Here is a 26,357-nt window from a genome sequence, read left to right on the forward strand (position 1 = left end):
TGCTGGGGCAAGGAGGTTCCCTTGCTGGGGCAAGGAGGTTCCCTTGCTGGGGCAAGGGAGGTTCCCTTGCTGGGGCAAGGGAGGTTCCCTTGCTGGGGCAAGGGAGGTTCCCTTGCTGGGGCAAGGGAGGTTCCCTTGCTGGGGCAAGGGAGGTTCCCTTGCTGGGGCAAGGGAGGTTCCCTTGCTGGGGCAAGGGAGGTTCCCTTGCTGGGGCAAGGGAGGTTCCCTTGCTGGGGCAAGGGAGGTTCCCTTGCTGGGGCAAGGGAGGTTCCCTTGCTGGGGCAAGGGAGGTTCCCTTGCTGGGGCAAGGGAGGTTCCCTTGCTGGGGCAAGGGAGGTTCCCTTGCTGGGGCAAGGGAGGTTCCCTTGCTGGGGCAAGGGAGGTTCCCTTGCTGGGGCAAGGGAGGTTCCCTTGCTGGGGCAAGGGAGGTTCCCTTGCTGGGGCAAGGGAGGTTCCCTTGCTGGGGCAAGGGAGGTTCCCTTGCTGGGGCAAGGGAGGTTCCCTTGCTGGGGCAAGGGAGGTTCCCTTGCTGGGGCAAGGGAGGTTCCCTTGCTGGGGCAAGGGAGGTTCCCTTGCTGGGGCAAGGGAGGTTCCCTTGCTGGGGCAAGGGAGGTTCCCTTGCTGGGGCAAGGGAGGTTCCCTTGCTGGGGCAAGGGAGGTTCCCTTGCTGGGGCAAGGGAGGTTCCCTTGCTGGGGCAAGGGAGGTTCCCTTGCTGGGGCAAGGAGGTTCCCTTGCTGGGGCAAGGGAGGTTCCCTTGCTGGGGCAAGGGAGGTTCCCTTGCTGGGGCAAGGGAGGTTCCCTTGCTGGGGCAAGGGAGGTTACCTTGCTGGGGCAAGGGAGGTTACCTTGCTGGGGCAAGGGAGGTTCCCTTGCTGGGGCAAGGGAGGTTCCCTTGCTGGGGCAAGGGAGGTTCCCTTGCTGGGGCAAGGGAGGTTCCCTTGCTGGGGCAAGGGAGGTTCCCTTGCTGGGGCAAGGGAGGTTCCCTTGCTGGGGCAAGGGAGGTTCCCTTGCTGGGGCAAGGGAGGTTCCCTTGCTGGGGCAAGGGAGGTTCCCTTGCTGGGGCAAGGGAGGTTCCCTTGCTGGGGCAAGGGAGGTTCCCTTGCTGGGGCAAGGGAGGTTCCCTTGCTGGGGCAAGGGAGGTTCCCTTGCTGGGGCAAGGGAGGTTCCCTTGCTGGGGCAAGGGAGGTTCCCTTGCTGGGGCAAGGGAGGTTCCCTTGCTGGGGCAAGGGAGGTTCCCTTGCTGGGGCAAGGGAGGTTCCCTTGCTGGGGCAAGGAGGTTCCCTTGCTGGGGCAAGGGAGGTTCCCTTGCTGGGGCAAGGGAGGTTCCCTTGCTGGGGCAAGGGAGGTTCCCTTGCTGGGGCAAGGGAGGTTACCTTGCTGGGGCAAGGGAGGTTACCTTGCTGGGGCAAGGGAGGTTCCCTTGCTGGGGCAAGGGAGGTTCCCTTGCTGGGGCAAGGGAGGTTCCCTTGCTGGGGCAAGGGAGGTTCCCTTGCTGGGGCAAGGGAGGTTCCCTTGCTGGGGCAAGGGAGGTTCCCTTGCTGGGGCAAGGGAGGTTCCCTTGCTGGGGCAAGGAGGTTCCCTTGCTGGGGCAAGGAGCTTCCCTTGCTGGGGCAAGGGAGGTTCCCTTGCTGGGGCAAGGAGGTTCCCTTGCTGGGGCAAGGGAGGTTCCCTTGCTGGGGCAAGGGAGGTTACCTTGCTGGGGCAAGGAGCAGCACACAGCCGCTCCAACAACAGTTGGGTCGGTCCCTCTAGCCAGGGGGAAAAAAATGACAATTATTTGGTGGCGTCAAGCGATGAGAGTGATGTGACAGGTCGTGGGAGGAGGCCAGCAGGCCGGGGGGGGGGGGTCACTATGGGAGAGAGGAGAACGATGGGACGGAACGCCAACTGGGTGGTTACACGACAGTGGTGGCCCGAGGGATGGGAGGGGGAATGGAAGGGATCATCAAGGTCTAGACGTAAAAGGACAGGAGAAGATCTAGCGAGGACAGCATCCGTCAAGATACAATCTCCTTCCCCCCTTCCATTTACACCATCACCTTCCTCTCCCATCTCGCCACACACAGGTTCCTCCCCTCCCAACTACTTGGGCTGGACGGTAGAGCGACGGTCTTGCTTCATGCAGGTCGGCGTTCAATCCCCGACCGGCCAAGTGGTTGGGCACCATTCCTTCCCCCCGTCCCATCCCAAATCTTTATCCTGACCCCTTCCCAGTGCTATATAGTCGTAATGGCTTGGCTCTTTCCCCTTGATAACTCCCCCTCCCCTCCCCTCCTTGAGGTTATCTTGAGGTGATTTCGGGGCTTAGCGTCGACGCGGCCCGATCCTCGACCAGGCCTCCTTTTTGTTACACATCCCCCAGGAAGCAGCCCGTAGCAGCTGTCTAACTCCCAGGTACCTATTTACTAGTTAGGTAACAAGGGCATTAGGGTGAAAAAATATTTTGCCCATTTGTCACCGCCTCCACCGGGGGAGGCAGTGAAGCCAGGCAGGGCCGACCAGGATACGAAGCCAGTCCATCTCCTAACGCACATTCCTCTCAATGTTTGCTGACGACGCCAAAATTACGAGACGAATTAAGACGGAGGAGGACAGCACGAGGCTACAAGAAGACCTGGACAAACTGAAGGAACGGTCCAACAAATGGCTATTAGACGTTAACTCAAGGAGGTGTAGAGTAATGAAGATAGGTGAAGAGAGCAGGAGGCAAGATTCAAGGTACCATTTGGGAGATGAAATCCTTCAAGAAACAGGGAGAGGAAGATCTGGGGGTTGGTATCATATCGGACCTGTCCCCTGAAGCCCACGTCAATAGGAATTCATCAGTGATACCTGGTTGATGGGGTTCTGAGAGCTCTTCTACTCCCCAAGCCCGGCCCGAGGCCAGGCTTGACTTGTGAGAGTTTGGTCCACCAGGCTGTTGTTTGGAGCGGCCCGCAGGCCCACATACCCACCACAGCCACAGTGGCATATGCCAGTTGGCCAACATAAGAACTGCCCTCAGAAACTTGTATAATCTTTCAGAACCTTGTATACCACATGTGTCAGACCAATCCTAGAGTATGCAGCACCAGCTTGGAGTTCGCATCTAGTCAAACACACGACTAATTTGGAGAACGTTACAAAATATGCCACCAGACTAGTGACTGAGCTGAGGGGTATGAGCTACGAGCAAAGACTATGGGAACTAAACCTCACGTCGCTGGAAGACAGAAGACTAGTTAACGGATGGAATGCATTAGGCAGTGATGTGGTGGAGGCTGACTCCATACACAGTTTCAAGTGTAGATATGGTAAGAGCCCAATAGGCTCAGGAATCTGTACACCAGTTGATTGACGGTTGAGAGGCGGGACCAAAGAGCCGAAGCTCGACACCCGCAAGCATAACTAGGTGAGTACACAAGCACATTAACAGGCCAGGTAGCTCTTATATACGACATGACAGAATATAGGAACTACAGTATATATAGTTCTTATATACATGACAGTATATAGGAACTATATATAGTTCCAATACAAGTAGACTTTTCTACTTCGCCCAAAGTAGACAAGTCTACTTCGACCAAAGCCCGACAGCCTAACGCCCAGCCCGATGGATATAAAACATCCCCAACAAAACTGGAACTGGAACTGACGGGCCAGAGATATAAGCTCCGATATACACGGAGCTGATACTGACCTAATGGTCTACGACGAATCGCTGAGCGTCCCGAATACATTACTGAAGATGAGAATATTAAAGACAAAGCGAGAAATATCGGGAGAGAAGCGTAGGAAGGGAAACCTAATATACTGTACACGAGTTAATTCCTTGGCACAGCAAGGAGATAAAGTCGCGAGTTAGTCAGGGCGAACCCAAGGGTTAAAATATAACCCTAGATTGAAGACGCTGATTAGGGACAACAGTGACAGTCTGGGGAGATGGAGAGGGGGAGGGAGGGGAGAGGGGGGGGGGGAGAGAGAAGAAGGGGTGACAGAGGGGAGGGGGGGTGGAAAGCGTGGGAGAGGTAAGGTATCAGGAGAAAGCACAAAGCCATTACGACTATATGGCACTTGGAAGGGGACTGAAAACAAAGGGGTTTGGGATAGAACGAAGAAAAGGAATGATGCCCAACTACTGGGAGGATCGGGGATTGAACGCTGTCCTGCAAGAAGATGGACTGCTGATCTACCGTCCAGTCCAAGCGTGCGAGACAGAGACACAGACAGACAGAGACAGACAGACAGGCAGAGACAGAGACAGACAGACAGGCAGAGACAGAGACAGACAGACAGACAGACAGACAGAGACAGAGACAGACAGAGACAGACAGAGACAGACAGACAGACAGAGGCAGACAGGCAGACAGACAGACAGACAGACAGACAGGCAGGCAGAGACTCTTGTGGCGCCTCGCGGCTGAGTGGATAGCGCTCGGAAGTCGTAGTCTTAAGGGTCTGAGTTCGATTAAAAAACAAAAGGGCAAAGATTCCCGGATGGGACAAAAATCTTTCAGCGTGTTTCCTTTCAGTAAACGCCTCTGATCATGCAGTACTGGGCCATGATTAATTTATCATTTACGCAACTGGTTACGAAAGCTGTACATCTTTCCTTAATTATTAGCTCCGAAGCATTACTTGGTTGTTTACAGCAAAAATATAATTGGTCTGTGAAGTTTTGAAATTCATAAACTCTTTATAAAAAAAAAAAACCGTCGTGATTGAGGAAAGATGAATAGATTTCGTAAATGTTTGGCGAATCAGGACTCAGGTCGCTAAAGCTTGGCCTAATATTGTAAGGTGATCTGACCACTAAACACCATCTTCCACTGAGCATAAACTTGCAGATTGGACACACTTTCAGCCAAGGTTAGATTCTGGTATTAAACTGTCTCCCGGCTCCTCGTGGTAGACCTACCTACCTCCCTACCTCCTCCCTGTAGGTAGACATCTACCTCTACCCTGTGGGTAGACATTTACCTCCTCCTCCCTGTAGGTAGACATCTACCTACCCTTCCTGTAGGTAGACATCTACCTACCCTTCCTGTAGGTAGACATCTACCTACCCTTCCTGTAGGTAGACATCTACCTCCTCCTCCCTGTGGGTAGACATCTACCTCCTCCTCCCTGTGGGTAGACATCTACCTCCTCCTCCCTGTAGGTAGACATCTACCTACCCTTCCTGTAGGTAGACATCTACCTCCTCCTCCCTGTAGGTAGACATCTACCTACCCTTCCTGTAGGTAGACATCTACCTACCCTTCCTGTAGGTAGACATCTACCTACCCTTCCTGCTTGCCTCTTCATCTCAGGAGCAAGAACAAGGCCCTAAGCCTCCCTCACCTACCAAACACATGCCACAGCAGAGGAGGCAGAGAAAAACTCCGGCCCGGCACGTCTGTTATCGTAGGGGCTGAGAGAGCAATTAGAGTGCGTCTCGCCGCTGGGTAGCCGCCAATATCGGAAGGATCATAGTCAAAATTACGCGCCGTAACGACACCTGGGCACGGAGAACACATCATTCCACTCTCTTATCGCGGCTCGGGAGTAAGGCAAGGGATCCCTTGATGTTTATAGCCCTGACTTCGTTGGTCTCCTTCCCCTCTCTCTCTCTCTCTCTCTGCCTGCTGGAGCTGTTACTCCGGGTACTGGCTGCCTGGTGGAGCTGTTACTCCGGGTACTGGCTGCCTGGTGGAACTGTTACTCCGGGTACTGGCTGCCTGGTGGAACTGTTACTCCGGGTACTGGCTGCCTGGTGGAACTGTTACTCCGGGTACTGGCTGCCTGGTGGAACTGTTACTCCGGGTACTGGCTGCCTGGTGGAACTGTTACTCCGGGTACTGGCTGCCTGGTGGAACTGTTACTCCGGGTACTGGCTGCCTGGTGGAACTGTTACTCCGGGTACTGGCTGCCTGGTGGAACTGTTACTCCGGGTACTGGCTGCCTGGTGGAGCTGTTACTCCGGGTACTGGCTGCCTGGTGGAACTGTTACTCCGGGTACTGGCTGCCTGGTGGAACTGTTACTCCGGGTACTGGCTGCCTGGTGGAGCTGTTACTCCGGGTACTGGCTGCCTGGTGGAACTGTTACTCCGGGTACTGGCTGCCTGGTGGAACTCTCCCCGGGAAGGATTCCACCTAGTGGAGCCAACCAGTTTGTGACACCTACATTGAACTGCGAGCACCAACAGTCCGAAGAGCCAGGCCGTATTAGACAGGTGGTCGCGTGGGCAGCAACTCAGAAGGCAACACCCGAAGAAAATGAGCCACAGGGGTACACGATACACCCGGAAATGAGCCACAGGGGCAACAATGGGTACACGATACACCCGGAAATGTACCCCCGCAGGTACGAGGTACTCCGCGAGTTGAAAGGCACGCCGCAAACCCACAAGGACAACAGCCTTTTCAACGCCAGAATGCGCCGTCTTGATCCTCTTCCGCCTAGAAGATGCTTGTGACAGCTGTCCATCTTGTCATAACTCCAGTTATACCTGGAGGTCACCTGGGAGGTGTTTTCGGGGGCTTAGGGTCCCCGCGGCCAGAGGCCAGATTCACGAAGCAGTTATGCTAGTACTTTACGAATGTGTACATCTTCTTTTTCTTTGACGGCTTTGGTTACATTTATTAAACAGTTTACAAGCATGAAAACTTGCCAATCAACTGTTATTGTTATAAACAGCCTCCTGGTGCTTCGGAGCTCATTAACTGTTTAGTAATTGTAAACAAAGCCGTCGAAGATTGAGAAAAGATGTACAGGTTCATAAGTATTTGCGTAACCGCTTCGTGAATCTGGCCCCTGGTATCCTGGTTGCTGGACTGAACCATTCTCAGGCTCTGACCGTCCTTCTCGTGGCCAAACACTCCATCTTAAGGTAATCTTAAGATGATTTCGGGGCTTTAGTGTCCCCGCGGCCCGGTCCTCGACCAGGCCTCCACCCCCAGGAAGCAGCCCGTGACAGCTGACACCCAGGTATCTATTTTACTGCTAGGTAACAGGGGCATAGGGTGAACGAAACTCTGTCCATTGTTTCTCACCGGCGCCCGGGATCGAACCCGGGACCACAGGATCACAAGTCCAGCGTGCTGTCCGACCGGCTATGCTCAAAGACCTGTAACACATCCAAACGCCCACATCACACTCACTTGTTAAACCACTCGGCCATTTATCATACAAGGAGCGAGTTGGTATGTTGGCACCAGTCAATAGGGTGTCAACGACACGGAATAATTTACCTGTGAGCATTGCAGGAGATGTTTGGGTCTCTCGTGTCTAAGGTGAAAGGTAGTGTTGACTTGACTGCTTCTCTGTAGCATGGATGGAAGCCTAAGTTCGTATCCACATGCAGGCGAGGAGTCACAATAACGTGGCTAAAGTATTTTGACCAGACCACACACTAGAAGGTGAAGGGACGACGACGTTTCGGTCCGTCCTGGACCATTCTCAAGTCGATTGAGAGATCGACTTGAGATCTCTTGGTTTCGACTCGACTCTATTCTCGTTTCGACTCGAGGTTTCGATTCTCTCGATCGACTTTGTTTCGGTCCGTCCAGGACGGACCGAATCGTCGTCGTCCCTTCACCTTCTAGTGTGTGGTCTGGTCAATAGTTCGTATCCACCTTATAACCTTCCACTACTCCAAGCCATAAACTCCCAAGAAAATCTGTCCAGTTTCCTCCATCTCCATCTCCCCAGGCTAGGCCTAGAGGGGGGACTCCCCAGGCTAGGCCTAGAGGGGGGACTCCCCAGGCTAGGCCTAGAGAGGGAGGCCACCGAAACACACACGAGGTTGCCACAAACGGCCACAAGGCCATAGACAACACCCTCCTGCACACTCCGCCCTCACAACTTCTAATTCCAAGTTGGTGACGGACAGAGGAGATGGGAGAGAGGAGACGAGGAGAGAGAAGTGAGATTTTAGGGGAGTAACCGAGGGTTACTAACTCCCAGGTACCTATTTACTGCTAGGTAACAGGGGCATTCAGGGTGAAAGAAACTTTGCCCATTTGTTTCTGCCTCGTGCGGGAATCGAACCCGCGCCACAGAATTACGAGTCCTGCGCGCTATCCACCAGGCTACGAGGCCCCCGGTATGAACGAAGACATGAAAAACGAGACAAATGGAGAGAGAAATCTAGAAGGAAAGGAATTATCAGGAGAAAGCACCAAGCCATTACGACTATATAGCACTGGGAAGGGGTCAGGATAAGGATTTGGGATGGGACGGAGGGAAGGAATGGTGCCCAACCACTTGGACGGTCGGGGGATTGAAGGAGGTGAACAACTGGCGGAAAGATAAGCCTACGAGGGAGCCAGAAGGCCACAAGCAGCTAAGAAAGTGCCAAGACACACTCACCAAACTGTATATATGCTGGTTAGCATTGTAAATGTGTGGCCGGAAACTGTGGTAGAAAAAAAAAAAAAAAAAAAAAAAAAAAAAAAAAAAAAAAAACTCACCAAACTGCTCCTGCGGGGGGGATTGGACTTCAGCTCCTTGGTCCCGCCTTCTGACCTTCAGATGTACACGTTCTCCAAGTCTTTTGGGCACATGCCATTTCTTACCTACGCCGAATAAATTCAAATATTTTTGTGGCTCACCCGACAGCTTGGTTCCCTGAGCCCTTGGTACCACACACTCCATACAGTCTATCAATCTATCCTGTCTATTCCCCCGAGTACTTCTTGAGGAGTACAGTCGACGGAAATGAATAGAGTGGTAAATGTGGGGAATAGTAGGAGATAGAGAGATGATAAAGGAAGGGGAAGAAAGGGGGCAGGAGAGAGGATAGAAGAGGGAAGGATAAGGGTTTAAGGGAGGTGGGAAGAGGGCAGTAAAACCAGAGGTGGGTCTTCCTGCCCTAGGCAAGGCTTAGCTGATACTATCTCTCTCTCTCTCTCTCTCTCTCTCTCCACGTCTCACAACTACCACCACCACTCCCACCGCCACCACTACCACAACTCTCCCCACCACCACCACCTCATGTTACCACCACAACTACGCAGTTTCTTCACACATAGTAACCTGCACATGTATGCAGCTACCCTGAACTATATGAAGACTGAGCACAATAGCATCAAGTCCTTACAACGCGCGCACACACAGGCTGTACAATGGTCACAATGCCAGTGTAGGCTGCTGATCACATGGTCCCCTGAATGACTGACCATCCTGCGAGATGGGGACTGTTTAGGGAGGAGCTGCATACACGTAGATGTACATGTTGATTATAGATACGTTAGGTACATCTAAAGATCATACCTGGTTGATGGGGTTCTGGGAGTTCTTCTACTCCCCAAGCCCGGCCCGAGGCCTGGTTGATACCTGGTTGATGGGGTTCTGGGAGTTCTTCTACTCCCCAAGCCCGGCCCGAGGCCAGGCTTGACTTGTGAGAGTTTGGTCCACCAGGCTGTTGCTTGGAGCGGCCCACAGGGCCACATACCCACCACAGCCCGGTAGGTCCGGCACTCCTTGGAGGAATAAATCTAGTTTCCTCTTGAAGATGTCCACGGTTGATGGTAAAGTTTAAGGCACAAAGAACCTACCGTGAGTTTAGAACGCGGGTGAGCCAGGCCTGGGGTGTCCCCCAAAGAGGAGCGGCGCCCCCCACCTCCCCCCAGCCTCGGGGGAGGTGGCAGCGAGGGTGGTGTTCCAGGCTTGGTGACAAGGGGAAGGGCCAGCCGCTCTTTATGAAACACTTACCTACACCCGGCACAAGATTCGCCTCCCCGATAAAGAAAAGGCCCTCCCTATCTCCCTATCTCCAGATTCACACACACACGCACGCACGCACGTGCACACACAGCCTCACTCGCTAATACGTATACTCCCCTAGTTGTGCTTGCGGGGGTTGAGCTTTGGCTCTCTGGTCCCGCCTCTCAACTGTCAGATTCAATTGGTGTACAGATTCTTGACCCTACTGGGCTCTATAGCCTATAAACGTTTACACGTGCACATGGCACGAAAAAGCTTACACGTACACACATACTTGCTTTTCTTCCCCCCCCCCATTCCTTCCCCTCCGTCCCATCCCAAATCCTTATCCTGACCCCCTTCCCAGTGCTATATAGTCGTAATGACTTGGTGCTTTCCCCCTGATAGTTCCGTTCCGTCCCCCCCCCTCACACCCTCCCACTTTCCCTCTCCCCCTCTCTCCCTCTAAGCTGCTATCCTACAACAGCTCATCTGAAGCCTGACCCCAGAGACTGATTCATAAAATGAGTTCATTATCAGTTATTCGTTTAGAATAATGTTAATAATAATGTTATTAACATCATTATCTGTAACATCATTATTCGATATCCAATAACATCATTTTTCGTTTAGAACAAGATTTCAAAATTAAGTTAGCCATGTTAGGTACAGGGTCAAGCTGGGGCTGCGTGCCAAGGGCCAGATTCACGAAGCAGTTACGAAAGCACTTACGAACCTGTACATCTTTTCTCAATCTTTGGCGGCTTTGTTTTCAATTATTAAACAGTTAATGAGCTCCGAAGCACCAGGAGGCTGTTTATAACAATAACAACAGTTGATTGGCAAGTTTTCATGCTTGTAAACTGTTTAATAAATGTAACCAAAGCCGTCAAAGATTGAAGAAAGATGTACACGGTCGTAAGTGCTTGCGTAACTGCTTGGTGAATCTGGCCCCAGAGCCTTCATATAGTCAGTTGGCTGGATTTCAAGCGTATTTAGGTGCTGAGGAAACCCGTTCCAAATTTTGTGACAGCCAAGGAGTGAATAGTCGCTGATGGCCTAGGTAAAGAAACAGGCAATACAAGGCTATTGATGGCTGAGCGTCTTGTGTTGTGGTGGCCAACTTCTGGCTGTTCTCCAAGTAGGGTCCAGATAGGAAATCTGGAGAGCCTTGCTGTTATATATAATAAGGCCATCAATCTCCTGGTCGACGGAGGCCTGGTCGACGACCGGGCCGCGGGGACACTAAAGCCCTGAAATCATCTCAAGATAACCTCAAGATAACGTCTGGTAGCCCCCAGACACCAGATAACCCAGGGAGGCTGGCCAGGATGCTCCCCGTGTCCCCCGCCGCCCTGGCAGCGTGTCCCCTCCGGTTTGATCTACGACGTGTCTTCAGCAATGGGCGGAGGCCCTCATAAAAGAGCGGTATACACCAGTGTGATAACTGCTAGCAGACCAGGGCAGGATCTCCAGGCTCATCGTGTGCATGGAGAGGGAGAGGGGGTGGAAATGGGTGGAAGCTAGGGGACACAGGGAGGGAGAGAGGGGGCAGGGAGGGGGAGAGGGGGCAGGGAGGGGGAGAGGGGGCAGGGAGGGGGAGAGGGGGCAGGGAGGGGGAGAGGGGGCAGGGAGGGAGAGAGGGGGCAGGGAGGGGGAGAGGGGGCAGGGAGGGGGAGAGGGGGCAGGGAGGGGGAGAGGGGGCAGGGAGGGGGAGAGGGGGCAGGAAGGGAGAGAGGGGGCAGGGAGGGGGAGAGGGGGCAGGGAGGGGGAGAGGGGGGCAAAGATAAAGTGTGCGTATGTGTACTCACCTAGTTGTACTTACATGGGGGGTTGAGCTTCAGCTCTTTTGACCCTGCCTCTCAACCGTTAAGCAACTAGAAAAAGCTTCCAAAGTCTGCTTCCACCACGTCAACTGAGAATTATTGAAGGTGGTAATCGCGTTTACCTAAACTTTTCTGACTTTAGTTTCCTTTAGTGATATTAGATGTTTCCTTACTGCCTTTATTATTTCCTCAATATCTGATATTCTCTCCCCTAGGGTAACCACCTCTCAACACCACCGGGAACTGTTCAAGTTCAATTGTGAACACTCCATGGAAGCTGTCATTAAGTTATCTTGAGGTTATCTTGAGGTTATCTTGAGATGATTTCGGGGCTTTTTAGTGTCCCCGCGGCCCGGTCCTCGACCAGGCCTCCACCCCCAGGAAGCAGCCCGTGACAGCTGACTAACACCCAGGTACCTATTTTACTGCTAGGTAACAGGGGCATTCAGGGTGAAAGAAACTCTGCCCATTGTTTCTCGCCGGCACCTGGGATCGAACCCAGGACCGCAGGATCACAAGTCCAGCGTGCTGTCCGCTCGGCCGACCGGCTCCCTATAAGTTCCTCACAAATTTAAATTTTTTTTGTATATTCACCTCCCGCTTTTCTTAATATAGTCACCTGGACGTTCACTATCATTGTCCTTATTATACGAGTCTTATTATAGCTGTGTACTAGTTACTAGCCCTGTCGCATCTATTCCAGTTTTCAACTTTTTTTTAACACCTGTTTTTCATTATCTACTCCTTTTCGTCGCTTGGCACTGTATATGGAAGTGCTATTAGATCCCCTACATGGATACTACCCTTTGATCCCCTACACGCACAACTAGGTGAGTACAACTAGGTGAGTACAACTAGGCGAGTACATACTTGATCGAGAACAACGGAACGAAATTTAGAACAGAACTGGTTGAGGTGTAGAGGTGCCACAGGCACAACCAGAGAACACTGAACATCAGAGGGCCACAGCTGTTCTACACTCTTATTGGATAGCCATCTGAGATCTAGACGAGCCACAGGGATGTGACCAAATAGGAATTTAGAGAAATTGCAGTAAGCGAAGTGAATTAGATAGGAACACTGTGGCGGCATACGTCACAGCTTCAAGATCTGAGTCACAGTGAGTCAAGAGCCATTGCATAACACGGCCGTCAGGTGAGGCAGGACCCAATAGCTAAAGCCCAGCCCTGTAAAACTACCTAAAGTGTACGTATGTGTACACACACACACACACACACACACACACACACACACACACACACACACACACACACACACACACACACACACACACACACATACACACACACACACACAGCTGAGTGCCTGAGTGCCCTCAGAGCCACAGAGATATTAGAAAGAACTTTTTTAGTGTCAGAGTGGTTGACAAATGGAATGCATTAGGGGGTGATGTGGTGGAGGCTGACTCCATACACAGTTTCAAGTGTAGATATGACAGAGCCCGATAGGCTCAGGAATCTGTACACCTGTTGATTGACGGTTCAGAGGCGGGACCAAAGAGCCAGAGCTCAACCCCCGCAAACACAACTAGGTGAGTACAACTAGGTGAGTACACACACTAGGCAGCGATTTAAATTTTTTTAAATTTTGCCCCGAGGGGCGAGTTTATTGGGCAGCGCCACTCATCTTGTGAGTGGACACACCGCCATAGTGACAGTATTGGGCAGCGCCACTCATCTTGTGAGTGGACACACCGCCATAGCAACATGTACAACACTCCCCAATAGGAAGAAACCCCGCTGGGTTGTTCATCCTGTCACTTGTACCCAGACACAGCTGGGACTTGCTTAACTGTCTCAAGTGAACAGCTCCTCAAACAAGAAGATTAACAGTGATGTGGTGGAGGTTGACTCCATACACAGTTTCAAATGTCGAAATGACAGAACCCAGTAGGCTCAGGAACCTGTACACCAGTTGACTGACAGTCGAGAGGCGGGACCAAAGAACCAGAGCTCAACCCCCGCAAGCACAATTAGGTAAGTACACACCTCCACACAGGGGGTGGAGGCCTGGTCGAGGACCGGGCCGCGGGGACACTAAAAAGCCCCGAAATCATCTCAAGATAACCTCAAGATAACCTCAAGATAACCCCACTCACTTGGAAATGCTACCATTTTCTTTTTCATCCCTGCATGATCCGGCCAAACTACATCCGTTCTTAATGACATGACCGCTAATCAGGCGAATGATAACTCCTCAAACCGTGGCCACCCTTCCCTCTCATGTTCTACCAGCCTCCTCATCATTTCACCGGCTCCCTCATCATTTCCTCAGCCACGCACATCAGTACTCGCGTTCACAACTCCGTCCAGGATCATCCAGAATGGTGATTAGGTTCCGTTTTTCACCCGTGGACAACGATTCCCATCAGCCCTGAACAGGAAACTAGGTTGCTTATTGAGCAAGTACCGTGATCTTACTCTTCACTGTACTTGAATCCACTACTACACCACACACACCTGTACTTGCCTCCACCACTACACCACACACACCTGTCTCTCACACATGTGTATTTTCCACCTAGGATAATGCCTCTTCTACACTACCCTTCCACACCTGTATCCTGTATTTACCGCTACACACACGTGCCTACAACACCTGCCTTCCCTAGTTCTTGCTACTCTCGACGTCTTCTGTTCCAGGTATCTCTTACCTGGTACTCTGCGCCACCTGCAGAGCTGCCAAAGTCAAGAATCAGCCGCGACTCCCGACATTAACTGCCCCGTAACTTCCAGATTTGTGAAGGCTCTCCCCCCCCCCCCCACCCCCCTCCAGACACAGTGGTCAGGGGAGGGGGGGGGTAAGATTAAGGAGAGGATGGGGGAGCTGGGAATAGAAGGAGGAGGGAGGGGGGAGAGAATGAGAGAAAGGAAAAAAAAAGGAAAAAAAGAGAAAGGGAAAAAAAAGGAAAAAAGATAAGAGAGAAAGAGCGCAAAAATACCAAACAAAAAAGAACGCGCAAAAGAGCTCTCAAAAAAGAACGCGCGTCAAAAGAGCGCGCAAAAAAAGGAGAAAGCGCGCGAAAAAGAGAGATCGCGCGCGCTTAACAGCACAAGAGAGAATACCCAGCAGACTTTTCCGTCCAGTGTAAACTGTTGGTCCACTTTAGAGGTCGTCACATAATTAATGACCTGCTCTCCTCCACCGCCGAAACTCGTCAATACTCGATGCGGGTTTAGCCGGGCTTCAAGCACCACCACAACACAGCCACGGTGTTTAATGCCAATATCGTTTAATAATCCGGGGGTTAGATGAACAAATCCACAGGGGCCGTGACGAGGATTCGAACCTGCGTCCGGGAGCATCCCAGACAGGGGTTAGATTCACGAAGCAGTTACGCAAGCACTTACGAACGTGTACATCTTTCTTCAATCTTTGACGGCTTTGGTTACATTTATTGAACAGTTTACAAGCACCAAAACTTGCCAATCAACTGTTGTTATTGTTATAAACAGCCTCCTGGTGCTTCGGAGCTCATTAACTGTTTAATAATTGTAAACAAAGCCGCCAAAGATTGAGAAAAGATGTACAGGATCGTAAGTGTTTGCGTAACTGCTTCGTGAATCTGGCCCCTGGGTCCTTAAAAATACCTTCTTAATGCGTTCGCTGTTTAACGAAGCTTACTCTACCGTAAATCGACTTTAACCTGGAATTTATGTATAAATTTATGCATAAATTTATACATAAATTTATAATTTATGTATAAATTCCAGGTTTCAGGCTTAGCAATTATTTAAGTTTCATCATTTCAGATAAAAATAAATTCCTATGAGGGTAACTAATAGCACAAGTTAAATCATTTGTGTACACCAGGGTTAAATAAAAGTAATTATTTGTTAACACATCTCCAGCTTTTTCAATGTGCTTCTGATAGAACTTCAGACTAAAGCCTTAATTATGTCTGAGAACAAGAGCTTCCATTAAGAGCAGAGAACAAGAGCTTCCATTAAGAGCAGAGAACAAGAGCTTCCATTAAGAGCAGAGAACAAGAGCTTCCATTAAGAGCAGAGAACAAGAGCTTCCATTAAGAGCAGAGAACAAGAGCTTCCATTAAGAGCAGGGCCTCATCAGACGAGATTTAGGCCTAACAACACAAACCATTAACATGTTAACACACTTGCAAAGAATACCTGATCGACTGGTCTGACTGCGAGCAGGGAGGTTATCTTGAGATGGTTTCGGGGCTTTAGTGTCCCCGCGGCCCGGTCCTCGACCAGGCCTCCACCCCCAGGAAGCAGCCCGTGACAGCTGACTAACACCCAGGTACCTATTTTACTGCTAGGTAACAGGGGCATAGGGTGAAAGGAACTTTGCCCATTGTTTCTCGCCGGCGCCTGGGATCGAACCCAGGACCACAGGATCACAAATCCAGCGTGCTGTCTGCTCGGCCGACCGGCTCCCTTACAGCCTTGCATCAGGTTCAACAGCCTGATTGGGCAGACCACGAATCAGGCAGCCTAGTGAGAAACCGGGCAGCAGGGACATTGATCCTCGGAACCACCTCAAGGAACCACCCGACATCCCCACCAGTTATAAAAAAAATTTGCAATGACGCAAAAATAGCGTTGTATTGCGTCCAGTGCCATAGGCATTGTGAAGAACACTGGGGCATACCTGGAGTGTGTTCTAGGTGTTCTACTCCCCAAGCCCAACCTGAGGCCAGGCTCGACTTGTGATAACTTGGGTCAACAGGCTGTTGCTTAGAGCGGCCCGCAGGCCCAGGCCACAGCCCGGTTGGTCCGGCACCGAGGCGACGAAGGCGGACATCAAGCAGTACAAGTCTTCCTGCCGTGAGGACAATCTGGAGTACTTACCCTGGTTGTGGTGAGGACAAAGATGTGTCCTCCCGAGGCGTCGAGGACCATGTCTGGGAGGACGCGGCTGCTGGCGTCTATGGCGTCCTCTCCGTACTCGGCGGCGTCCTCTGGGCCCGCCAACAGCGCCTGCAACAGATAAAATGCCATCTTATTAAACCTCCATTAACAAGACAATCACATATGCGCACTTAATACAATCCATAAATTATTACAAAAATACGATTAAGATAATTTACAGAGGGTACGTGCTATGCTTATCCTGGAGGAGCCAACCCCCATCATGCAAGACAAAACAATTAAATCTTAATTATACACCTCTATCTACATGCTAATAATTAATTATATATTATATATATATGCAACAATGATCACAAAAACAGATCCAAGTATGCAGAATAATCACATATGAAAAATAGAAAATGCTTAACGCGTTTTCGGCTAATTCGCCTTCATCAGAGCAAAGTAGAATCATTCTACTATCATATATATTACATATATATATATATATATATATATATATATATATATATATATATATATATATATATATATATATATATTATATATATATATATATATATATATATATATATATATATTATTCGCAATTAAATAAATGTCAGGCCAAAAGACATAATTTTGGATAGACCGCTACCCAAAAGATGGTGTCGGAATGGTGTCAGGTTTTAGAGCGGTGAGAACAATGAATATGTTACACCCATACAGTGCGTGGAGTGACCGCTCCTGGCTAAAATGAGGCCAACACTCACGCCTCAACTACACACCCTCCCTTATCACCTGGGCACCACGAACAATGAGGTCTACGCGTACCCAAATGTATACTCCGTATACCCCAGTTGTTCAGCCCGCCGGGCTCGTCAAGCCTGTCCTCGGGCCGGACTTGGGGAGTAGAACAACTCCCCAAGCCTGTCCTCGGGCCGGACTTGGGGAGTAGAACAACTCCCCAAGCCTGTCCTCGGGCCGGACTTGGGGAGTAGAACAACTCCCAAAACCCTATCAAGTCCCACTACACTCGAATGAGAATAAAATGCATCAGCATACAGTAGATACAAGTCCGCCAACAGTAGGGACCTGAAGCTTGGACGAGTCGAAGTCTCATTCTTCGTGTCATGTGTCTCATTCTCTGCGGTGTCATCACTCGCTGGAGACTTGTGGTCTCAGGTCGGCAGACGCAGTCAAAACCATGAAAGTTTTGTTGTTGTTCACACCCCCTTGTGTCGTCGCAAGATGGGTCAGGTGAGGAGGGGACACTATGCGACCCACACCGCTCACAGGTGCGTGTCAGGTGACATGAAGGTGACAAGGGTGTCACCTGATGCATGTGTGGGGGGGGGGCCCTACACTGGACCTACCCACCCCGGTAACCCACCCACCTATTACTCAGGCTGTGGTAACGATTTATCGATTAAATTCACCTTTACAGCTTCCCAATTAACGTTTTTTTCTCCATTTTCTGTTCAGTAACATCTTTCTCAAACTATACCATTTACAATGGCTTACCTGTGAGGAGTCTTCCATTTAAGACACTTCCCGGAGCAGCCAGAGGCACTTCGGCTGTGGTCATGTATATAAAAGTTGCAACTAAGCTCCATCTAGGTCACATCCCGCCAAACACACACCGAAACTACGACGTTGGAACAACGTTCGAACAAGTTTTAACACCACCTAACCAATTATAACAACCAATATAGCAAGTTGTAACAACGTTCTAATACGTCATAAACACGTTAAGCCAAGGTGTAACAACTTTATTACAAGTTGTAACAAGCGGAAAATAGAGACAGTTTCGGTTTGTGTTTCCAGGGTTGCACTCTAGTAGTTGGTTTAATTCAACCATCTTGAGGACGTTATCTTGAGTTGATTTCGGGGCTTTAGTGTCCCCGCGGCCCGGTCCTTGACCAGGCCTCCACCCCCAGGAAGCAGCCCGTGACAGCTGACTAACACCCAGGTACCTATTTACTGCTAGGTAACAGGGGCATTCAGGGTGAAAGAAACTTTGCCCATTTGTTTCTGCCTCGTGCGGGAATCGAACCCGCGCCACAGAATTACGAGTCCTGCGCGCTATCCACCAGGCTACGAGGCCCCCCATAACAAAATAATTTGTTTTAAAGCGCCGACCTTCACTTCCTGCTTGCAAGCGCTCACGCATCACGTTAAGGCGATGCTGGCAAGTAGAGTGAACATTACAAGAGTCACTAACTTTCTTGCAAGACCCATGCACCAGGACAAGGCTAAGGGGATTCGTCTTGAGCTTCGGTGCACCTCTAGCAATGTCTCCAAGCTTACTGTTACGTTAGAGAGCGTTTTCAAAGTTCCCACCGGGCCTAACTTGGTGGACCGGACGGCTACTACAACACAAGGCGCTCAGCGAGCACTAGCTCCACCCTCGATGCCGTTCCCACGAACATCGATGTGATGATTTTCATCACAAACGTATGAAACATGACCTCACAACCTGCAAATCTTCAAGGAATCAGGTCCACTGATTATGTGAAAGCTTTAGTCTTCAGAGTGTTCTAGCTCTACCCTGTATTCCTTGTGGATACAGTCATCCTTTTAGATAATTCGATTTAAAGTTGTAAATGTAAATATAATTAAAACCGTGAGAACTGTCATTGCATTAATCTAAGAACGTTCAGAAGGCAGAGCTTCGAGCCTTATCTATCTTGAGGTTATCTTGAGATGATTTCGAGGCTTTTTAGTGTCCCCGCGGCCCGGTCCTCGACCAGGCCTCCACTCCCAGGAGCTGACTAACACCCAGGTACCTATTTTACTGCTAGGTAACAGGGGCATAGGGTGAAAGAAAAACTGCCCATTGTTTCTCGCCAGCGGCCGGGATCGAACCCGGAACCACAGGATCACAAGTCCAGCGTGCTGTCCGCTCGGCCGACCGGCTTAGCTGGAGTTTGTTACACAAATATACGTTTAATATAATTTGTGTATATTTCGCACAAAGCAACAAGTAAATGCCTATAATTTTGTCAAGCTAAGGTTCAGTAGGGTTCCTGCAACACCTCACCCCCGAGGACCAATTATACGCCGTCCCACCACCATCTCTGTTCAACCGCTATAATCTTCTTTCGTGTAGCAGACCATTGCCCTCTTAAAGAGACCCCCTGGGCCGGCGGCGTGTGTTAAATGAGCCACGACTTAATAATGCATTCAGGTGGTCCACTAGCATGATTAATGTAGTCGTGTGCCCTCAGCCAAGCCATCCATCTCTGGTACAAGCCCCTCCCCCCCCCTTAAACAACCACCATCCCCCCCCCCTACCACAACCCCCAACGACCCTCTTAGTCCCGTCAACAACATAATTTGGTAAAATCAATAACGTCCTGGAGGCAAAGAACTAGAACAAAGAACAAAGAACCTACTGTACTGTTGTGGAGTGGTTATCATAATGCTTCAAATCCAGCTATCTAATGCGGCCGCTTCCCTTCCGGTCGGCCGAGCGGACAGCACGCTGGACTTGTGATCCTGTGGTCCCGGGTTCGATCCCAGGCGCCGGCGAGAAACAATGGGCAGAGTTTCTTTCACCCTATGCCCCTGTTACGTAGCAGTAAAATAGGTAACTGGGTGTTAGTTAGCTGTTACGGGCTGCTTCCTGGGGGTGGAGGCCTGGTCGAGGACCGGACCGCGGGGACACTAAAGCCCCGAAATCATCTCAAGATAACCTCAAGATAACCTCCACCCCTCCCTTCCCCCTTCCAGATCGTCCCCTTGGCCAGTAGTGGCTATCCCCGCTGCCTAGGCCCTTGTTCAACCTCATAAAAGCGGCGACCACGTCGTCAAATATTCACAAAAGATTCACTAATGGCAGTGAATTTAACTCCACTTGAAGGGCGATACTGACAGCCGAACAATTTACTAGCTTGACCATGCAATTTGGCCCTCGGGCTGTGGCAAGGAGCCGGAACCCCTTGGAGCAATTATTGTCGATCGTACCCACCCTCAGAGCTGCCCCTTTCCAGGGGTTCTAAACCCTTAGTGGAGCCATGGTGAGTGGCAACTGCGGTACTCGGGGGCACACTGAACCTGTATGTTTATCATATGGTGTCACATCTCTTTCACCCACGGTGTCACATCTCTTTCACCCACGGTGTCACATCTCTTTCACCCACGGTGTCACATCTCTTTCACCCACGGTGTCACATCTCTTTCACCCACGGTGTCACATCTCTTTCACCCACGGTGTCACATCTCTTTCACCCACGGTGTCACATCTCTTTCACCCACGGTGTCACATCTCTTTCACCCACGGTGTCACATCTCTTTCACCCACGGTGTCACATCTCTTTCACCCACGGTGTCACATCTCTTTCACCCACGGTGTCACATCTCTTTCACCCACGGTGTCACATCTCTTTCACCCACGGTGTCACATCTCTTTCACCCACGGTGTCACATCTCTTTCACCCACGGTGTCACATCTCTTTCACCCTCGGTGTCACATCTCTTTCACCCACGGTGTCACATCTCTTTCACCCACGGTGTCACATCTCTTTCACCCACGGTGTCACATCTCTTTCACCCACGGTGTCACATCTCTTTCACCCACGGTGTCACATCTCTTTCACCCACGGTGTCACATCTCTTTCACCCACGGTGTCACATCTCTTTCACCCACGGTGTCACATCTCTTTCACCCACGGTGTCACATCTCTTTCACCCACGGTGTCACATCTCTTTCACCCACGGTGTCACATCTCTTTCACCCACGGTGTCACATCTCTTTCACCCACGGTGTCACATCTCTTTCACCCACGGTGTCACATCTCTTTCACCCACGGTGTCACATCTCTTTCACCCACGGTGTCACATCTCTTTCACCCACGGTGTCACATCTCTTTCACCCACGGTGTCACATCTCTTTCACCCACGGTGTCACATCCTCAAATACCACTACATAGCTACCACTACCAACTGCGTACCATCAACCATTCCTAACGAAACGCTTTAAGGTTACCAAGATCTCTCACCCAAATCTGTAGGTATCTTGCAGGGCTCTGAGTATGGAGCCCAACATGTCTTTGGTCGACTGGTACGTAATGCATTTGGCACCGTATTAAGGTGATGCCAAGTCACTGGCACCGTATTAAGGTGATGCCAAGTCACTGGCACCGTATTAAGGTGATGCCAAGTCACTGGCACCGTATTAAGGTGATGCCAAGTCACTGGCACCGTATTAAGGTAATGCCAGGAGGTCACTGGCACCGTATTAAGGTGATGCCAGGAGGTCACTGGCACCGTATTAAGGTGATGCCAGGAGGTCACTGGCACCGTATTAAGGTGATGCCAGGAGGTCACTGGCAACGTATTAAGGTGGTGCCAGGAGGTCACTGGCACCGTATTAAGGTAATGCCAGGAGGTCACTGGCACCGCCATAAATACAAACATTAATCTAACCTTTGGAATATGTGAAACAATCTCGGCTCAATAACCCAACAGGAAGAACTAAACTGGAGAGGAACAACTCTGCGGCCCAAGTGTCTCATCTCTAGATTGAAAGAATAAATCTTAGTCCACAGGCCAGAAAAATAGCTGCACAGAGTGCCATTCAGCAGTGCTCTCTGGTTCGTCAAAGCACGCGCCGTCTCCACCACAAGGGGAGCCGGTCGGCCGAGTGGACAGCACGCTGGACTTGTGGTCCTGGGTTCGATCCCAGGCGCCGGCGAGAAACATTGGGCAGAGTTTCTTTCACCCTATGCCCCTGTTACCTAGCAGTAAAATAGGTACCTGGGTGTTAGTCAGCTGTCACGGGCTGCTTCCTGGGGGTGGAGGCCTGGTCGAGGACCGGGCCGCGGGGACACTAAAAAAAAGCCCCGAAATCATCTCAAGATAACCTCAAGAAGCTGAGGTTCAAAGGAGAAAGGTATGCTGTGATAACATTCCCTAGACCTTCAGTTCAAGGACTCGGCATTAACAGATCTTCAGTTTAGAAATCATATTACAAACGCCCTCATCATTTGACTCTTCACACACTGCCACGTCGTATAAAGAAATGCTTGTTGACTAGACCTCACACACTAGAAAGTGATGGAACGACGACGTTTCGGTCCGTCCTGGACCATTCTCAAGTCGATTATACTTGAGAATGGTCCAGGACGAACCGAAACGTCGTCGTCCCTTCACTTTCTAGTGTGTATTTTGGTTAACAAAACTTACTTGACTTTTCCAGAATAAGGTTTGCTTATTGCCTTACCTGACTAACGATACATGTGGACTCAGCGCACTGAAACATGATAGACGACAGTCTAAAAAAACTAAGGCAAAGAGAGCTCATTTACCAATGACAATTTACAGGTGGATCAGTTACCACCTGTAAACAAATTGCACCTGTAATCCCAGCGAGGCCTTTCAACCTGTAATCCCAGAGAGGTCTTTCAACCTGATTTCACCTGTAATCCCAGCGAGGCCTTTCAACCTGATTTCACCTGTAATCCCAGCGAGGCCTTTCAACCTGATTTCACCTGTAATCCGAGCGAGGCCTTTCAACCTGATTTCACCTGTAATCCCAGCGAGGCCTTTCAACTTGATTTCACCTGTAATCCCAGCGAGCCCTTTCAACCTGATTTCACCTGTAATCCCAGCGAGGCCTTTCAACCTGATTTCACCTGTAATCCCAGCGAGCCCTTTCAACCTGATTTCACCTGTAATCCCAGCGAGGCCTTTCAACCTGATTTCACCTGTAATCCCAGCGAGGCCTTTCAACCTGATTTCACCTGTAATCCCAGAGAGGCCTTTCAACCTGATTTCACCTGTAATCCCAGCGAGGCCTTTCAACCTGATTTCACCTGTAATCCCAGCGAGGCCTTTCAACCTGATTTCACCTGTAATCCCAGCGAGGCCTTTCAACCTGATTTCACCTGTAATCCCAGCGAGGCCTTTCAACCTGATTTCACCTGTAATCCCAGCGAGGCTTTTCAACCTGATTTCACCTGTAATCCCAGCGAGGCCTTTCAACCTGATTTCACCTGTAATCCCAGAGATGTCTTGTAATCTGTGCTTCACCTGTGACCCATCACACCTCACTAGCAATATGAATTACAACCCAATTGTAAACAGGAGCTAATAATCCTATAGACGTAAGTCTTAAACTTCTAGTTTATCTCCACCTCACAAATTCATCCATAAACATTGTAAAAATTCAGTAGTATTAATAACACTTATTAACTCAATATAAATAAGATATATGATGGTTCAAAATCATATTATGCTGTCGCCTTAAGACAGCATTTGTTGATGAATATTATGCACTTAATTACAAAAGAGGTAGTTAAAAGGCACTACGGGGCTCGCCATAGCCCGTGCTACTTGCAACATTTTGTTCCAAGTAGCGAATCTTTAACAACATACAAGATAGAAGTACAGGAATTAATGGCTTGAGTCATACCTGCATGCCATCGGCAGCCATCTTGTACCCCCCTTAGTGAAGGGTGGGGGGGATGGGGTCGTGCCCCCCCCCCTTAGTGAAGGGTGGGGGGGATGGGGTCGTGCCCCCCCCTTAGTGAAGGGTGGGGGGGATGGGGTCGTGCCCCCCCTTTAGTAAAGGGTGGAGGGGGATGGGGGGGTCGTAACCCCCCTCCCCATTACACCAGGTGAGTGACACCAGGTGTAATTTGTCCCAAGGTGAGAAGACGATAATTGCACCTCGGGGCGGCAGTGGCACCCGGCACTCTCTCCCATAAGGGTCAAGTGAACCCCAGATGGTCTGAGGAGTTTCAGCCTTCGAGCAGGAGGCCTCAGAGCCACGGTGTCGCCCCTCAGAGCAGCGTGACGGTTGAGTGTCAGGTCATTATAGTGCTAAACACCTTCATTGTTAAGGGGTTATTGTCCTCTTCAACCTTCTACAACAACCTACTGGATCAATATATACAGAGTAACCTATCACATGAAAAACAAATAAGAGAGCCAAAAACATTATTATAATAATAATAATAAATAAATTATATATATATATATATATATATATATATATATATATATATATATATATATATATATATATATATATATATATATATATATATATAATGCATTTGACAGGCAGGCCCCCCTAGCCAGGGTCAGGCAGACCCCCCCTAGCCAGGGACAGGCAGGCCCCCCTAGCCAGGGTCAGGCAGACCCCCCCTAGCCAGGGACAGGCAGGCCCCCCTAGCCTGGGTCAGGCAGACCCCCCCTAGCCAGGGACAGGCAGGCCCCCCTAGCCAGGGACAGGCAGGCCCCCCTAGCCAGGGACAGGCAGGCCCCCCTAGCCAGGGACAGGCAGGCCCCCTAGCCAGGGTCAGGCAGACCCCCCTAGCCAGGGACAGGCAGGCCCCCCCAGCCAGGGACAGGCAGGCCCCCCCCAGCCAGGGAGCCAGGGACAGGCAGACCCCCCTAGCCAGGGACAGGCAGGCCCCCCCAGCCAGGGACAGGCAGGCCCCCCTAGCCAGGGACAGGCAGGCCCCCTAGCCAGGGACAGGCAGACCCCCCTAGCCAGGGACAGGCAGGCCCCCCCAGCCAGGGACAGGCAGGCCCCCCCCAGCCAGGGAGCCAGGGACAGGCAGACCCCCCTAGCCAGGGACAGGCAGGCCCCCCCAGCCAGGGACAGGCAGGCCCCCCTAGCCAGGGAGGCTATGGCCTGCCTGTCACGTGTTGTAAAACTAAGACATCCTCCTGCGGTACGTCAAAACCCCGTCGTACTAAAGCGCCCTTATCCTAACCCACCAGAGGACCCAAAACAGAAAACGGGACAGTACGTCACTTTCGCCAGCCGGTCCCATTTTCCAGTACGACGATTTTTGGCCTTAAGTGGAGTATACGTCACAAATGCGACGTGTTATTAGGACGACGAGTTGCTCGTCACATTCCTCCCAACATATCTTTGCGACACTTCTCCGTTTCAGACTAGGCCTATAACGGTCCCCTTATAGGCCTCCCAGGACACATTTCCCTAACTGCCGGATACCTCATTTCCTGCAGGAGGGGGGGCGGGGGGTAACTCTTGTTAACTAAGGAATAGCTAAGTGATTCCATTCTGTTTTCTTCGTTGAATATTGGAACTACATATGGATTGAACTACAATCTGAACTACATTGAACTACAATGTTCAATCTGAACTATTCAACTACATTGAACTACATCTTGTTTTAAAGTTTTTTTTTAGTCTCTAAGAAATAAATAGAACCCATTTTTTGTATATTCGGACGCGAAGCGGAAGGATAGATTTGATTTTCAATAATCCTGGATATTTTAACCCCGAGCCAATTGTGGGTGGGTGACGAGTCTTGTGGGTGACAGTCTTGGTGGGTGAGTGGGTGACAGTCTTGGTGGGTGAGTGGGTGACAGTCTTGGTGGGTGGGTGGGTGACAGTCTTGGTGGGTGAGTGGGTGACAGTCTTGGTGGGTGGGTGGATGACAGTCTTGGTGGGCGAGTCTTGGTGCGTGAGTGGGTGACTCGTGCTGGCGGCTGGGGTGACAGTCTTGCTGGTGGCTGGGGTGACAGTGGTGGCGTGTGGGTGGTGGAGTGACCACCCCCCCACCACCCCCCTCTCACACCCGCACCATACATAACTGCCCCTCCAAATTACCATCACTCACACCTACTCACACCTCCTTTGTTAACACGTCTCACTCATTCAGCTCACTCGCTCGCTTGTCCTCGTGCACGCACACACGCACGCACATTAAATAAAATATAATGAAACCGAAAGGAGTAGAGAGACCACGAAAGCACTACCACAATAGGACTCTGTAGCCAAACAAACCCATATAGGGAGCATGATTAACATATACAACACTCTTAGTCTGTCTCCTATCCTTCGTCTATTCTCCTATCCAATCCACCACCAGTTGAGGGATTAGGCCAATCATGGGTGTAGAAACTGTTACCATCGAATAATAACCCCCCCCCCAGGCTAACGACCATTCCCCCCCCCTACCATAGACCATTCAACCCATCCCTTCAGCTAAGACAGTCTCCTTTTATACTGTATGGTCCCCAAAGTACAAATTTCAAAGTAC

General features: G+C 50.6%; 1 protein-coding gene across 1 annotated transcript in view; it reads right to left on the reverse strand.

Annotated features, from left to right (window-relative positions):
- The window catches only part of LOC123746654 (plexin-B), a 364,020-nt gene that overhangs the window by 94,904 nt on the left and 242,759 nt on the right, over positions 1-26,357 (reverse strand). Inside the window, exon 4 of the mRNA XM_069316869.1 lies at positions 16,330-16,458. Within this exon, the coding sequence (XP_069172970.1) occupies positions 16,330-16,458 (129 nt within the window). The remainder of the gene's footprint in view (positions 1-16,329; positions 16,459-26,357) is intronic.

The sequence above is a fragment of the Procambarus clarkii genome, chromosome 85 (genome assembly GCF_040958095.1).
Source record: "Procambarus clarkii isolate CNS0578487 chromosome 85, FALCON_Pclarkii_2.0, whole genome shotgun sequence".
NCBI lineage: Eukaryota > Metazoa > Arthropoda > Malacostraca > Decapoda > Cambaridae > Procambarus > Procambarus clarkii.